The sequence below is a fragment of the Nycticebus coucang genome, chromosome 12, assembly GCF_027406575.1.
Source record: "Nycticebus coucang isolate mNycCou1 chromosome 12, mNycCou1.pri, whole genome shotgun sequence".
Taxonomy (NCBI): domain Eukaryota; kingdom Metazoa; phylum Chordata; class Mammalia; order Primates; family Lorisidae; genus Nycticebus; species Nycticebus coucang.
The window spans coordinates 56,420,162-56,436,756 of record NC_069791.1 but is presented as its reverse complement, the minus strand read 5'-3'; the positions used below and the strand labels follow the sequence as shown (position 1 = coordinate 56,436,756).

General features: G+C 46.6%; 1 protein-coding gene across 5 annotated transcripts in view; it reads left to right on the top strand.

Moving 5' to 3' along the window:
- PRMT8 (protein arginine methyltransferase 8) overlaps nucleotides 1–16,595 on the top strand; it is a 98,589-nt gene that overhangs the window by 48,776 nt on the left and 33,218 nt on the right. For 4 of the 5 annotated variants that reach the window (XM_053555254.1, XM_053555252.1, XM_053555251.1 and 1 more), the window contains exons 2-4: nucleotides 817–1,002; nucleotides 10,066–10,221; nucleotides 13,592–13,655. In XM_053555254.1, coding sequence (XP_053411229.1) covers nucleotides 817–1,002; nucleotides 10,066–10,221; nucleotides 13,592–13,655 — 406 coding nt within the window. The remainder of the gene's footprint in view (nucleotides 1–816; nucleotides 1,003–10,065; nucleotides 10,222–13,591; nucleotides 13,656–16,595) is intronic. The other variant, XM_053555255.1, reaches the window with a different exon arrangement.

The window sequence follows — 16,595 nt, the reverse complement described above, 5'->3', positions numbered from 1 at the left end:
GAGGCCTGGCGGATGGGGTAGCGGGTCAGCACAGCTCTTACTGGGGTCCAGGAGGGTGCCGATTGTGGGTTGTGGCGCAGCTCTTCTGGAGGTCTGGGAGGGTCCCGGCACAGCTCTTCCAGAGGTCCAGGAAGGTCCCAGCGCAGCTCTTGCTGGGGTCCGGGAGGGTGCCGATGACAGGTCCTGGCACAGCTCTTCTGGAGGTCCAGGAGGGTGCTGATCACGAGTCCCGGTGCAGCTCTTCCCATCATAGCTCTCTTGTCTCAAGTGATCCTTCCACCTTGGCCTTCAGAAATGCTGGCATTACAGACACGAACCACCACATCTGGCCTTTATCCCCATTTTAGAGATGGGGAAACTGAGGCCCTGAGAAGTTAATAACTCAGCCCAAGATTGTACAACTAGTAAGTGGAGATCTGGGGCTCAAGACTCAAGGAGACTGACTCTGGATTCCATACTCTCCCTCCATGCTGTGCTATGCATCTTTACCTTTGTTAAGTGCTTCTTGTTTGCTTCTAAAGGAAGATGTTACCCTCCCCATTTGACAGATATGGAGACAGAAGCCTAGATTGCTGAGATCACCCAGCCAGTAAGAGCTGGAACTGGGTGAAATTCAGGTCGACATGGCTCCTAGAAGCCTGCCACCTCCCCACAAACCATAGCCGTCAGCCTGGCTGCAGGGGGTTAGAAACTCACCTACCCTGCAGGAAGGGCTGCTGCAGCTGGCCAGGGCCAGGCTCAGGGAGCGAAATCTCGGTGGGTGGGACCTCATCGCCTCTGCTAACATGGGCCCCCCATTCCTTCTCTTCCCCTCAGGTGAGCAGTCCCCCCTCCCACCCCCCTCAGCCTGTCGCCCCACCCAAGCCTGTGCAATGCGTCCACCATGTGTCCACTCAACCCAGCTGCCCAGGGCGAGGCAAGATGTCCAAGCTGCTGAACCCAGAGGAGATGACCTCGAGAGATTATTACTTCGACTCCTATGCCCACTTTGGAATCCATGAGGTAAACTAAGGCATCCAGAGTGGGTGGCCACATGGGCGAGGTTGACCCTGCTGTCTTGTTGTTTCAACTCCTTATCATCATCATGTGAATTCTCCCAGTGCTCCAAGATCACTGACCCTTTCACCAACTCACAGGCCCCTCTGGGAGGGGGTCTGGCCAGTCCTGGGCAGGTGAGCAGGTGAGTCACAGCCAGAGAAAGAGCAAGCGGTGCTTATGGTTTATTAGTTTTGCATTCCAGCACTGTTGGCTGTTCCTGACCATACACCCCGCTCTCCAGTGTGGGCTAGATGGAGTTGGTCCTTGCATCAGGAGCTCCAATGCTTATAGCCAGAGTCTCGAGGCTGCAAGATCTTTTGCAGGGTCAGGATGCCTATTCTTTAGACCAGTGATCACCTCCAGGGGAAGAGCTGCAGGAAGCTTCCTTGAGGTCCTGGCCTAGCTCTGACACCCTGATTGATTCTCTGGAAATTCTCATGTCTAAATGCTTATCTGACATCAAAGCAGGGAACAGAACAGAGCTTTGTAACCTGAGCTTCCTCCAGCACTCTCGAGCTACCCCAAACAACTAGCATTTACTGAATGCTTGCTGAGTGCCAGGCACGCGCCGAGCACATTACATGTATCATTTCATTTGATCTTAGTAAGAACTCTCTGAAGAAAATATTTCCACCATCCCCTTATAGTGTGAAGAAAATATTGAAAAAGGGAAAAAAATTTGCTTGCTGTGCAAATGCATTTTCCAAAGAAGTCTTGAAGCCCAGCCTTCTAATCAGATGCAGATGCTGCCGTCAACTCTTCCTGTATCAAAATAACCACAAAGCCATTGCCGAAGGGTGTTTAATAGTAATGACCAGCTCTTTTATTTTTATTTTTTAGTGATTACTATCTGTTGGATGTTGTTCCAAGCATTCCATATTATTGGCTCATTTATTCTTCATGTCAACCTTGTGAGGTATTGGTATATTGGTATTATTGGTTGTCCCCATTTTACAGGTGATCTGGGCCTTTAAGAATCAGATTCTTGCTGTTTCCTTTGCACAAGGCCCTGGAGCTTGTAGACAGCAGAGCCAGAAATTAAACTTTCCTCACCTTTTGGCTCCAGGAGCTTCATTCCTAACCATCATGACATACAGCCTTTAAAACAAGATTCCTCTTTTTTTTTTTTTAATTTCTGGGAACCTTCAGAATCAAATTGCCTTATTTGTTCCTGTTGGTTCTTTTGTTGTCCACATAGAGGTAGAGGGTGGAAGAGGGGCCCCTCAGTTACTTTTTGACTTCGGGGCTCAGCTTTATTTAATCCAGGGAGACTCAAGATTTGGTACCCCGAGGACTGCTCTCTGAATAAAAGCACCAGGTCTGGGGCCTGCAGGGGTGGGACCCTGGGGTCTGTGCTCTGTTCTGAGGATCCTGGCCCAGGGGGGCCTAGGCAGCCACGCCTGTAGCTCTTAGGAGACCGAATGCCATCTTGCCTCCTTGACCAACTCCCCACTGGGGTGGGTGTCGGGATGGTGGGAGGAGTTCTATCCTTGGCCTGTGAGATGCTCTGGGAGGCAGAAGAGACTCCTCCTTCTCAAGATCCTTCTCCTAATTGAAGAGCATGTCATCCATGTGACAAGCTCTAATGGACCTGTGGCTCTGGGTACCCATTTTAGGGAAGATTCCTAGGAATAGAGAACAGTTCCAGGGACCCTCAAAATGCCTCTCCTTGGGTCTGTATGAAAACTAACCCTTTAGAAACCAGACTACCCATGATGTGCACTTCAAGCCTGGCCTTCCCTAGACTTGACACTCACCTTCTCACATGGAGCCCGCCACAGATTGCTTCTCCAACACCTCCCTCTGAGATGCTAAGTACTTACTGAGCCACACCTTTGGCTTAGAATGTGTTTGCCTGTGTTGTCATTGATCTCTGTAATTTCTTCAGGACTTAATGTCCCCAGCCTGTAACCGAGGCATTGGCACATTGCCCGGTTTGCAAAGGCCTGTTGATATGGCAGCTAATATAGGTCAGCGCCATCACCCAGCCCCCAGAAGGGCACGATTTTCACTTGGTGGAGGATACCAAGGACCACCAAATAAACACTAGGCCAGGTTCCCTTGATATTGTGTATTGGTAGAAAAGTCAGATTTGTGCTCAAACATATATAAACAGGACAGATCGAGCAGGAGACTTAGAGTGAAAATCTGTGAATCATAGATGATATTCCCGTCCTATGAGAGTGCTTAGCAACCTTCTCATTGGGAAGTACTTCTGGATACCGAGCTTAAATCTCTGCTGCTGCTGCTGCTGCTGCTGCTATAGGCCATCTTATAGGTCCTTTAATACAGGGGCAGCTAGATAACATTTCCTTCACTCCTAGGTCTCCCTCCACCAGGTCATCTGGCATGAAAGAGGGTAGGGCATGTGGATGGACTCTTAACACTGTTCTTTGCAGAGAAAGGGCTGCTCACTCCTCATTATCAAGCACCAGGGATCTCTGTTCTGAGCCAGACGGCTTGCAGTGATGCCTCTGCCTCCCTGGTCCAGTTGAGACCCCTTTCTCACCATCAGGAGCTGAGCTGTCCATTTGGCAGGCTTGTCCCCATCATTAACAAGATGCTCACATGGGCAGGCAGCAGCACTGCCAGCTTGCTGGTTAATAGTGATCAGTAAGTGTTGAGGAAACATGGCAAGGTGGGGTTGGGTTCAATTAGTCTGTAAATACAAATAGGCAGTGCTGAGTAGGGGGAAGGATCTGCAGAGCATGGCAGAAGACAATTCTGGATACTTCTGTTCTTCCCAGACCTTGGCCTACCCAGAGATCATTGCATACAGAGGGCAGGGGCTGGGAGAAGCAGACCGGGGCTTGTAACCTAGGCCTCTCTAAGGAGACAGAATCTTGGAGAGGAGCCGAAGTGATGATATGTCCTTCCCAAGCTCTCCTCCCAGAGATGAGGGGGTGGGCTCTATGACCCTTGGATTCCAGCTCTGAATTCTCAGCTTCTCTGACAAGGGCACTGGGCTTGGTGCCTCGGCCACAAGAAGAATCCCTGTTGAGGTGTCTGTACTGCCAGGCCCTGAGCCCTGGGTGCCGAACCTCACTCTGGCCAGCTCCTTTCTTCTGATGACCTTGCTGCAGGTTCTTTTGAAATAGATCCTTCAGGGCTCATTTCCCAGCTTTGAGTTAATGTGCTGTCATGTGTTTAACAGGCAAGAAAAGTGGGAGACCAAAATGGCTAGGGGCTGGGAATTGTTTTCAATAGAATGGCCAGTTCTTATGTGAAATGTTTTTAGAATTCTTTGGGCTATTCTTCCAGAAATGCTTCAAGCAGCAGAGGAGGAAGGGGAGAGAGAGAGCTTTTTCTTTTGACAGGCTGGGTAGGAGAAGTCTTGCTAAGCCACAACTTCTGTTCTCCCAGATGTGTTCTTCTGACCTAACTCTGAGGTCTGGGACCTTAGGAAAGGAGGGATTGGCCAAAGAAGTAACAAAAGGCAATTGAATGAGAGGCAATGCAAGAAATGCAAGACCTTTGTACTGGGAGAGCTCCCCAATAGCAAAAACTGGATCTCCAGAGGTAGTCGGTCAATCTGATTCCATCCAAAATAGGCAATTAGGACTTTTCACTGTGGTTATGACTAAGTGATTTCTTAAACTGTTGTCATTATTTTGCCTCCATTCCCTGCTCACTCTCAACCATTTCTTTGCATGGATGAAGAAAAAGGGTTGAAGTTATCACAATTTCATTCAGAGCTAACATTTTTGTGAAACTTACTACACTATATAATCATACACAAACCCCATTTTCCAGATGAAGAAATTGAGGACTGAAGGCAAAAAGATGGTCTGGAGTCCGAGAGCTCAAAAGCAGTGGAGGTATGATCTGAACGCAGGACTTCAGGAATTGAATGCTCTGGGGTCTGGGTGTATAAACCCCATGCTGTGCTGTTTTCCTATTTATGGAGAACCTACTATGCACCATGCCCCATGTCTGGTTCTGGGAAACTTTCAGTCTTGTGGGGTTTGGTCCCAGAGATCTCCTGGAAGGAGAGGCTTAAGCTCACTTACAAAGTATTTAGAATGAGAATAGAACTCAATATAACCAAACTCCCACTTTATTCAACTTCAAATAAGGTAAAGGCTATCAGCTCTAGGACAGTACAGGAAGTCATGACTTGGCTTCAAAATGGCTCCTGCCTCCAATTCAACTTATGTATCTCACCAGAGTCTCCCCTGTGATCTATTCTAACTGGAAACATAAGAGAGAGAGAGAATTCTGAGAAATGTAGCCCAGCCTGACCAAGTTACAACATATTTGCCCAGAACTCCAAAGAACATGAAGCAAATTCTACAAAACTAAAGGGAGAATTGTAATGAAATATTTTTAGAACTTATCGCTTGGTAATTGATCAGGCAAATACACAAAACATCAGTAAGAATGTAAAAATTTTGAATGATACAACCAAATAACCTGAGCTAATTGACATTTATAGACTGTGGTTTTGTATCTCAAAACCATGGAAAACATGTTCTTTTCAAGTGCATGTAGAAACATTCACTAAGATCAGATCTTGAGCTGGGTCACAAAATAATTTTAATAAACTTTACAAGGTTAAAATCATGCAGATTTTTTTTTTGTTGTTTATAATTAATTAAATTAGAAAGAAAAAAACAATAAGTTATTCAGAAAATCTCCAAATATTTGGAAAGTAAGCAACACTCTTCCAAATAAGCCATGGATCAGAGAATAAATCACAAGAGGAATGAGAAAATATTCCAAACTAAATGATAGCAAAAGCACAACATATTAAAATTTGTGGGATGCAGTTAAAGCAATATTTGGAAGAAAATTTATAGTTGCAAATAATTACATAAAGAAAAAGAAAGTCATAAAATCAATGATGAAAGCTTCCACCTTATGAAGCTAGAGAAAGAAGAACAAAGAAAACCTAAGTCAAGGAAAGGAAATATGTGTAGTAAAGATGAAAGCAGAAGTCAATGAAATAGAAGACAAACCAACAAAGTTGGTTGTTGAAAAGACTAAATTGATAACACCTAGCTAGGCTGATGGAGGACAAAAAGAAAACAGAGAAAACACAAGTTGTAGTAGCATAAATGGAGGCAGGGACACTTTTACAGATTGTTCAGACATTTAACAAGTAATGAGAGAATATTCTGACAATTTTATGCCTAAACATTTGACATTTTATTTAAATTGGATAAATTATTTGAAAAAATACCTTGTCAAAATTGACAAAAAATGCATAAAATTTAAAAAACTCTTTATCGACTAAATAAATTGAATTCATAGTTAAAAGTCTGTTCATAAAAAGAAGTCCAAGCCCATATGGTTTTATTGGTGAATTATCACAAAAATTTAAAGAAGGGAAATACCAATCTCACCCAAACTTTTGCAGAAAATATATGAGGAGAGAATATTTCCTAACTTATGTGATAAGCCCAACAAAACCTTGATTACCAGAGAAGGTAAGAGAAAGTTACAGACTAACATTCTTCATAAATATAAATACTGATATGTGTGATAAAATAAATAAATAAAATACAGTAATATATATTTTTTTTTTGTAGAGACAGAGTCTCACTTTATGGCCCTCAGTAGAGTGCCGTGGCCTCACACAGCTCACAGCAACCTCCAACTCCTGGGCTTAAGCGATTCTCTTGCCTCAGCCTCCCGAGTAGCTGGGACTACAGGCACCAGCCACAACGCCCGGCTATTTTTTGGTTACAGTTCAGCCAGGGCCAGGTTTGAACCTGCCACCCTCGGTATATGGGGCCGACGCCTTACCGACTGAGCCGCAGATGCCGCCCAAAATTCAGTAATATTTAAAAAAGAGAATACATCATGATAGAGTGTTGGGTAAACATTTAAAACCAACCTATGGGGTTCAACACCTTAACAAAATAAAGGAGAAAAGTCATATATCATCTCAATAAATGTAAGAAAAGCATGTGACAAAATTCAGTACCAATTCGTGATACACATAAAAGCTCTTTCCAACTTAAACACAGAAGGGAACTTCTTCAGACTAATAAAAGGCATTTATAAAAAGCTTAAATTACATTTAATGGACACATTATTGGAACAAAGGAAAGATTTCTGTCTTCTACAGTTCTATTCAGGATTTTACTTATAGTCTTTGCTAGTACAAAAAAGCAAGAAGAACAAACAAAAAAATACAAGGCATAAATACAAGGAAAAAAGAAATAAAATTGTCTCTATTCATAAGTAATAAGGTTTTCCACATAGAAAAATAGAAGAATGTGCAAAAAGAAAAACCCTGCTAGAATTAATATGTAAAGTGAGCAAGGCTACAAGACACAAGGTCAATATACATGTCAACCAACATGTTGTAAAATGAAAATTTTTAAATGCCATATATAGTACCATAAAATAAAATAGTCAAGAATAAATTTTAAAAAAAGTGCAAGGCCTTTGTACTGAAATCTATATAAGATTTCAGAGAGAAATTGAAGGATACCTAAATAAATGGAGAGATATTCTTGGATTGTTAAACTCGATGTTGCTAAGATGTCAATTCTTCCCAAATTGATCTATAGGTTCAACACAATTGCAATCAACCTCAGGAGGCTATTCTGAATGAATTCATAAGGTAGTTCTAAAGTGTATGCGGAAATACAAAGGATCCAGAAAAGCCAAAATGACCTTGTTAAAGACAAACTATGTTGGAAGACTCACTAGTTTATTTCAAAGTTAATATACAGCTATGGTAATCAAGTCAATGTTGAACTGGAACAGACCAGAGAAGCTGCATGTGTACTGTTGATTGATTTTTGACAAAGGTGGCAAGGTAGTTAGTTTAATGGGGGAAATGTTTGTCTGCTTAGCAAATGGTGCTTACAGTGTTTATTTTTATGGCAAAAAATGAGCTCAAACTTCTAAGCTACATCATACACGAAAATTAATTTGACTTGTAAAAGTCACGGCTATAAAACTTTCAGAAGAAAACATTCAATATCTTTGTGATCTTAGGGTAGACAGGATACAAAAAGCACTAAGCCTAAATTAAAAAGAAACTGAAAAAATCATCTTTATCAAAATTAAAAACTGCTTTTCAAAAGATAACATTAAGAAATGAAAGGCCAGGTGGAGGGTGGTGGCTCATACTTGTAATCCTAGCATTCTGGGAGGCTGAAGTGGGAGGATTGCTTGAGCTCAGGAATTTGAAACCAGCCTGAGTAAGAGTGAGACTTCATTTCTACTAAAAATAGAAAAATTAGTTGGGCATTGCGGTGGGCACTTGTAGTCCTAGCTACTTGGGAGGCTGAGGCAGAAGGGTCACTTGAACCCAGGAGTTTGTGGTTGCCATGAGCTAGGCTGAGGCCACAGCATTCTAGCCTGGGAAAACAGAGTGAGACTCTGTTTAAAAAAAAAAAAAGAAAGAAAAGAAAATGAAAAGGCAAACCATCGGAAAAGTTATTCACTATACACACATACATGATATTTCCAACAAAAGACTTCTTTCCCAGAATGAATAAACTCCTACAATTCGATTAAGATGAGACAAATAATTCAAGAAAAAAATTGGCAAAGGACTTTAATAGACACATCACAAAAAAGATAATATAGCCAATGTTTATTTCAATAAAACTATTTACATAAGTTTATTGAATAGCCAATAGCCCTATGAAAAATTATCTGTATCAATAATCATCAGAGAAATGCAATTAAAACCACAATGAGACACCAGTTCATATCTGCTGGAATGGCTACAGTTAAAAAGGTGAGTAATACTAAGTTGCCAAGATGTGAAGCAACTTGAACTCATACATTGCTAGTTGGACCATAAAATGGTACAACTATTTTGGAAAATATTTTGGCAATTTCTGATGGAGTTAAATATATACCTACCCTAAGCAAGTAAGAAAACTTATTTCTAGGCATTTACCCAAGGGAAATGAAAATGTAATCCTCAAAAATACTATGTGAGAATGTTTACAGCAGTCTTGTTCATAATAGCAAAAAACTGGAAACAATCAGCACCAGCAAGTGAAAGGATAAATAAAATGCACTGTGGTATGTTCATACAGTGGGATGGTATTGAACAAGAACAACCAAAAGAACAAATCTTGTACCCAGGCAATAACATGAATGAATCTCAAAAACTTCATGTTGCACTAAAGAAGTCTGATGCACAAGTGTACACACTGTATGATTCAGTTTATCTGAAGTTCTAGAATGGACAGAAGGAAGCTTTGGTGATAAAAATCAGATCATTTGTATTATGGGGTGGGATCAAGTACAAAGGAGCATGAAGAACTTTCTGGGATGATGGAACTATTCTGTGTCTTGGTTATGGTGTTGGTTACACAAGTGTATGTTTGTCAAAAACCTTGCACTGCACAGAACCACACACTTAATATCTGTGCTTTTAGTTGTATGCAAATTATACTTTGATAAAATTGATTTCTAAAAAAAAATCACCCCAACACTTTTGGTGATGAGTTAGTCAAAAGTGTTCTCTAACACCCTGAATGGCCAAAGATCCCTACCTTACAGCCATACACAGATTAATCATGCTTTCCTTGGGTTGCTGAAGACAAGAATAATATGTAATCTGGTTTCGCTCTCACTACAAAGCATTTATACTGGACAGAGGAATATATTTTCTAGTCTTACAAACAAGCAAACGAAACAAAAAGTACACTCACAAAAGCCTCCTTTAATGACCTGTTCAATGGCAAGTCTCTCACCATGACAGAAGGTTCTGCTTCAGGTATAACTTAAATCTTTCATGTTGTATTGTACTGATCTTTCCTTTTGTTCTTTGCTAAGTTGGAGCTTTCCCAGGTTTGGACTTGAGTTTCTCTTCACACAGTACATAGTCATCTTTCTGGGCAGAGTTTTAAGGTTGAGGTACTTTGGAGTGACACATGAAGCCCCTGGTCTAGCTGCCCCACAATACCCCTCCGTGGCTCTGCCTAATGGTATCATTGAAATTCTTGAAAAATTTGCTGGCATGATCCAGGGGCTCATGACCCCTATGTACTTGCCTCCAGGTGCCTTGAATATAGTGACATTCCCTGTCCTTTCCTTCCATCACAGGAAATGCTGAAGGATGAGGTGCGAACGCTCACTTATCGGAACTCCATGTACCACAACAAGCACGTGTTCAAGGACAAAGTGGTGCTGGACGTTGGGAGTGGTACTGGAATCCTTTCCATGTTTGCTGCTAAAGCAGGGGCCAAGAAGGTGTTTGGGGTAAGCATGCCCCTCCCTTACTCACTTTGGCTTCTGCAGAGTCGGCCCCTTGCCTTCTGTCTTCCCCAGTCCATCCCGAAGTTCAAGCCCAGATCATCCCTTTGCTTGGGTCATACCTTTTGAGGAGCAGCAGAGAAAATCAAGTGTGTCTCTTAGGAGGCAGGGCAGGCTCCCTGTCACCTAGGCGTTGCTCCTGGATCCTTGCCCTGGCGACCGTCAACATTTGCAGAGGATTTTGGCTTTCCTGAGATCACTCCTGAGGGCATGATTACCTTACAGTGCTCAGCCCTGCTGTCAGCTTGAGAGGCAGTGCAGTGTGGTCACATGTGGGAGTTCATCCACTTATTAGATGTGTCACCTTGGGCAGCTTACTTCTCTGTACCTCAATTTCTCCATCTGAAAAATGGGTATAATAACAGTCCCTTGCCCATAGGGTGATTGTGAGAACTGAACAGTTTTAATACACATGTAAATGGATGCTTAAGTCAGTGCCCAGTATATGGCAAATGTTTGGTGTCTGTTCTTACAGTTGAGATGGGGTTACTTAGAAGGTAACCGGTAAGTCCCCTTCCTATTTTCTTTAAATATTTATTTATTTATTTTTTGAGACAGTGTCACTCTGTTGCCCAGGATAGAGTGCCAGGACATCAGCCTAGCTCACTGCAATCTCAAACTCCTGGGCTCCAGTGATCCTCTTGCCTTAGCCTCCCATGTAGCTGGGATTATAGGCACCTGCCACAAGGTCCAGCTAATTTTTCTATTTTTGGTAGACACAGGGTCTTGCTCTTGCTCAGGCTGGTCTTGAACTCCTGAGCTCGAGCAATCTTCTTGCCTTAGCCTCCCAGAGTACTAGATTACAGGCATGAGCCACCATGCCCACCTTACCTTTCTGTTTTTGTTAAAGGAAAAGTTGGTAGACTTAAATTTGACTGCTGTGACTGCTGCAGCCTCTCCAGGCTAGATGTGGAGGATGACCTTCTACGAGGCCTCCCAGCTGTCCCTTGGCAAGGCAGCTGTGTGCAGCCTGATGACAGAGGGTCTGGGAGAGTCTAGAGCTAGAAAGAAACTGTTAAAAAGAACTCTGAGCTGCTGGCTGACATTTGAAAAATGCAGTGGGGTCAGGGCTGGGAAATAGACATTAATCCTAGTCCAGAGGAAAAGCAAACTGCAGTTAGACTCCCAGCGTATACACGAGCTGGCCCATTTGCAGAGGCCTCATGGCTTGGACATACCGCAACCTGCCCTGAGAAGCCCCAGGCTCCTGGGTTGGCAAGAGCCCTCCAAATGTCCATGGCTACCTTCTGTCTCTATACACTTGCCCCTAAGTTTCCCCCCAAAGAGAGCATTCCTCCTCCATGCCTGACTTGGGAAGCACTTAGCCATGGCTATTGAGGGTCTTCTGGAGGCCTGGGCTGTCCACAAGCTGCTGTAGACACAGCCTTGTCTGGGAAACTCTGAGCCTTTCTTTCTCAGAAACATTCTTTCTCAGTGACATTCTCAGCTGAGGCACTATTGAGGGGAGGGTCCATCCCAATGCCCAAAGGCAAGCCACACTGTCATCACTGATACCATTGCTGGTCCACAGGGATGGAGGCCTCAGGCAAGGGACAGAAAACTCTCAGTGAGTTCACAGGGCAGCAGAGCTGGACTTTGGGCCACCCAGCGACCCATGTGCTTTCTCTTCTAGTGCTGAGCGTAGTGTCCCTGGAGCCCAAGTCTTCCAGCCAAGCTCCAGCCAAGGAGCTGTTAGGAGCTCCCACTCAGCACCTTCCAGCTGCGGTGACTTGGCTATCTGTCTGCCTCCCGCCCTTCTCTCTAACAGCTCTCTTATAAATGGCTCCGCCACCCTTGGCTGGCTGCCTTTCCGGATGGATCATTTCACAGGGCCCCCCTCCACCCACCCCTGTCCTTCAGTGGGGAGGAGCAATGACAGGAGAGAGAGAGAGAGAGAGAGGAAGACCATCGTTGGCGATAGAACATGGAGGTAGAAACAGAGAAAGAGGCAGAAAGAAAGGCTCAGAGAAAAGCTAGAGAAATGAGAGAGCGGTTCAGAAAAAAAGAAAGAAAACAAAGTAGAAAGTACTAAAGAAAAGAATGGGAAAAATGAAGTGGGGGGGGGAAAAGGTGAAGATGGGAGGCAGAAAAGAGGAGGGAATGATTTAGCCCGGCACCCCGGGCGACTCTGGGGAGTCAGTGCTCTGGTGCTGTGCACGGGGACACGGTTCACCCAGCACGGCCACAGGGGACGGGGACTACAGCTTCGTCCAAGGAGCACTGAGCCACAGTTAGACAGCTGCAGAGGCCAGGTGTGAACCTGGGCTGCTCTTGCAGGTGGGGTGACAGCACAGGAAGAGGAGAGACGAGGAGACACACCCCCACAGTCAGTGGGACCTCAAGACAAAGGGCCTGCACCCTGGCCAGGGTCTGCCTCCTTAGTGACCCCTTCCCGACCTTGCGGGTGCCCTCGCCCTTCCTCAAGGCAGTGTCATCAGCAGCTCCCTCGGTGCCCCTGTGTGACCGTTTCTCAGGGAACGCTCCATGTACAGGTCCCAGAGGAGCCTGAGGGGGCCCCCAAACGTGAATGTGTGTGGAGCCCGGGGCCATAGCACAGGCCGGCCTCTGTGGAAGGCCGGCTGAGGGGACAGCTGTCCCCCTCACTTCCAGCGTCCCTTAGTCCTCCCCTCACAGCACCCTCTAGGTCTCCCTCCCAGGATAGGGCTTGGGCTCCCACCATTCCCAAGAGGACTTCCTCTTAGCAAAAGTCGGCTGATCTCTCAACTCCCCTGGCCCTTTGCTTAGGAGATTTTGGGAGCCTGGAAAAACTTTCAGATGAAAAGGAGTAAGTTCTTTCAAAGGTGGAGCCCATGGTAGCAGTGAGACTGAATTTTGTATGTGTGGGGGTGAGGGGGCGGATCTTAGGACCAGCCTTGGGATCCTGATTTGGCATTTTCTAGATGTTCTCATCCTGGAAGTTGCCCAGTTTACTGTGGGAGGGTTGGGGTGTGGAGAAGAGTGTTGTGAGAGGCTCACACGGTGCTGGCCTGGCTCTGCCCTCTCATACCACCCCGGGAGGACAGGGGCAGTGCCGCTCTCCCCACCTCGCCTGCCAGCCCCTCCTGAATCTATGGCACGGAGATCCAGTCCTCATCACGGGGTGGCAGCTGGGCCCCATCTCTTGGCACAGGCTACACTGTTTTGTGGAAGGCGACTGGCCTTCTGTTGGGAGGGCTGGGTCTTTGTGCAGAGTCTGCCGTGATGTTTTTTGTGGCCACGGCCCAGTCACCGCTCCTCTCTATCCATTCCCTTGGTGTTGGATGTGCTGTGACCTTTCTTGATGCTTTGCTCCTTCTCTGTTCTGTGCCCTTTCTAGATCGAATGCTCCAGCATCTCTGACTACTCAGAGAAGATCATTAAGGCCAACCACTTGGACAACAGTAAGACATACCTCCGAGTATTTTCCCATGGACGGAGGGGGTGAGGGGCTTGTACTTTCTTGTTGGGGTACACAGGGGGAAGAGTGTGGAGCCCTGGGGCTTGGGAGGTGCAGCATCCAGCTGAGTTCCCTGGGTGGGACTGTGGTCATGGGTGCTGAGGTTCCCCCTACACCATGCCAGCCAAGGGGTACGTTTGTGCCCCTCAGCTCTCAGGGAGCCCTGCCTGTGGCTAAATTCTTAGCTGCCATGGCCTACTGCCTGGGCTCTGACTCACTGGGCCCGGCCATTCCTGCCCACACTTCAGCACTCTGTGCCGACCTCAGCAGGTCCAGGTGGTGCCTGCCTTCACACACTCCTTCAAACCCAGGCCATGTGGCCTGGGCCCTGCTCCTGGCCTGTGTGCTACTTGACACACTTGCTGCCGACCCTTTGAAAAGGCAGGAACATGACTCGCTCGGCAAACTTCTTTGCCTGCTGCGTGAGCCAGACTCTGGGGACAAGACAGGTAAAGCCCCTGACCTCATGGAGTCCACATTCTAGCTGGGGGAACAGGGGCTACAGGTAACGAACCAAGAAGTAGATGCTCAAAGGAAAATGTCGGATGGTGGTAAGCGCTTTGCAGTTCACAAAGGAGGCTGATAAGACAGAGAAGGACAGAGTAGCAACTGTCAGGGCACATGCTCTCTGAGCAGGTCACATTCAAGCTTAAATTTGAATGACATGAAGGAGACAGGCTGACAAAGTGGGGAGGAGAGAATCCCAGGCAGGAATCACAGCCAGTGCAGAGGCCTCTGGGCAGGATGGAGCTCAGTATGTCCAAGGCCTGTGTCCAGAGTGTCAAGGGCAAAGGGATCAGAGGGCCACAGGGGCTGGATCCCATAAGGTTTATAAACCAGGATAGCAAGGTTGGATTTTATTCTCTGGGTGCTGACGTTTTGGGATAAATTTAAGCAAGGGAGGTGTCTTCTCCATGGAGAATGGGCGGGAATGAGTCCCAGCCAGAGCCGCCAAGGAGCAACCGTGGGAGGAGAGAAGTGACCACTGTGGGACAGGCTTGGAGATGGAGGCTTGAAGACCTGCTGGCGCATCGGGTGTGGGGATGAGAAGAAAGAGAGGGCGAGCCCTAACTCTTTCTGGCTTGAGTGACTGGGTGTTGGTGGCTTGCTGAAGGCCACTCACGGGGTGGCAGAAGAGAGAAAGAGTCAAGAGCTCCCTTCTGATGTGCTAGTCTGAGATGGCCACTGGCCATCCAGGTAGAGGTGTGGAGTCAGATTGGGATGTGTAAGTCTAGAGTTTCAAGGAGACTCAGCAGGAGATCCATTGGTGGGAGTCATCAATATGTAGATGTCAGTTAAAGCTGCAGAGTGAGGTCACTTAGGGGCAATGTGTAGCTAGAAGAAAGGAATGAGCCAGAGATAGGGCTCTCAAGCATTTCAACACTCAGAGGTCAAGCCCAGGAAAAGGGCCAGTGAGGGGGCTGAGAACATGCAGTCAGCAAGGCTGGTGGCTGTTTAGGAGCATGATGACCACCAAGCCCGGGAAGGAAGGAGTGGCCAGCGGCTCCTTCCTGGGGAATGCTATGAGCCCAAGCAAGGTATGAACAGAGAAGTGCCACCTAGAGTTCACAGGAGCAGGCTCATTGTAGGGGTGGGGATAAAAGTCCAGTTAGAGTAGGTTCAGAAGAGACTGAGGCAAGGGCCGTAACTCTTCTTGCTGTGACGAAGAGCAGAAAGATGGAACATTAGCAATTGGGGATATGGTATGAAGGTGGGGTGTGGTTAAAGATAGGAGATGAAGAAAGGTGTGTATGATTCAATGGCACAGTAAGAGAGAAATTGCAGATACAAGAAAGAGTAAATTCAGAAGCAAAGACCGTAAGGGGGTTGACAGGTTCCTTTGCTTTGCACAGGAGGGGGGGGTGGCCCTTGCCCTGGAGTAGGGACAGTTCCACCACAGCAACGGAGGGAAAGTGGGAAGTAGGGTCCAGATGAAGGTGGCTGGTGGTGGGAAGGCCCTGGTTTGCTGCTTCCATTTGCTCTCTGAAGGTGAGATGGAGGGCCTGCTGGGGTAGTGAGGACTGCTGAGAAGCACCCTGCGTCAGTAGACAGTCCTAGACCAAGTCCAGTCCTGATCGTTCCCTTCCCACGCTCAGTGGCTGGGGTGTGAGTGGAGTGGAAGGTTGCCTGGGTCGGGACTTTGCTGGGAGGACATGACAGGGGAAGGGAGAGCCAGAATTGATGAAAATGACGGTTAGAGAATCTAATCTGGGTGGGGAAGGGTTGAGAAAGGGGGGCTGGGATTGTGGTGCAAAGGCCAGGATGTGATGACAGGCAGCATCTGTAGGTGGCCGAAAGCAGAGCACAGTCCCCAGGTCCCCGCAGGGAATGCGGCTCAGATACCTCCGACCTCTGGCTTGGTTTCTAGCCTCTCTGCGCTCACTTCGGGACCCAGGGCTCTCCTGTGCCCTCGTCAGAAAAGCGCTTGAGCTGGGCTCCCTGTCTGCCTAGTAAAGATGGACGAACAAGACCATTGGACTTTCTCCACGTCCTCATGTTTTCATCTGACCTCCTCCCTGGCTCAGACGTGGACACTGAGACTAGAGAGGCCAGTAGCTGAGCTGGGGTGGAGTCCTTGGGTCGGCCCTGGTCCCTGTACTCTTTCCTCACTTTTTCCTATGGACACAGAAGGGCCACTACTGCCTGGCGATCCAGAAAATAAACCTCGTAGGCAGGTGTCCTCTTGGGGGTACTGAGTCCCATCCCTGAGTTCTGAGGGGCTTCCAAACAACACTTTGCCCATTTTCCTCCCAACCTACACCTGAGCAGTATTGCCTGCTCACTGAGGTGCTAGCCAGCCCCCTAACACGGTCTCTCTCTCTTTCTATCTCCTGTTGATGACTTATCCCACACTCAGTGGGATAAGCGTTTGGGGGCTGTTTGG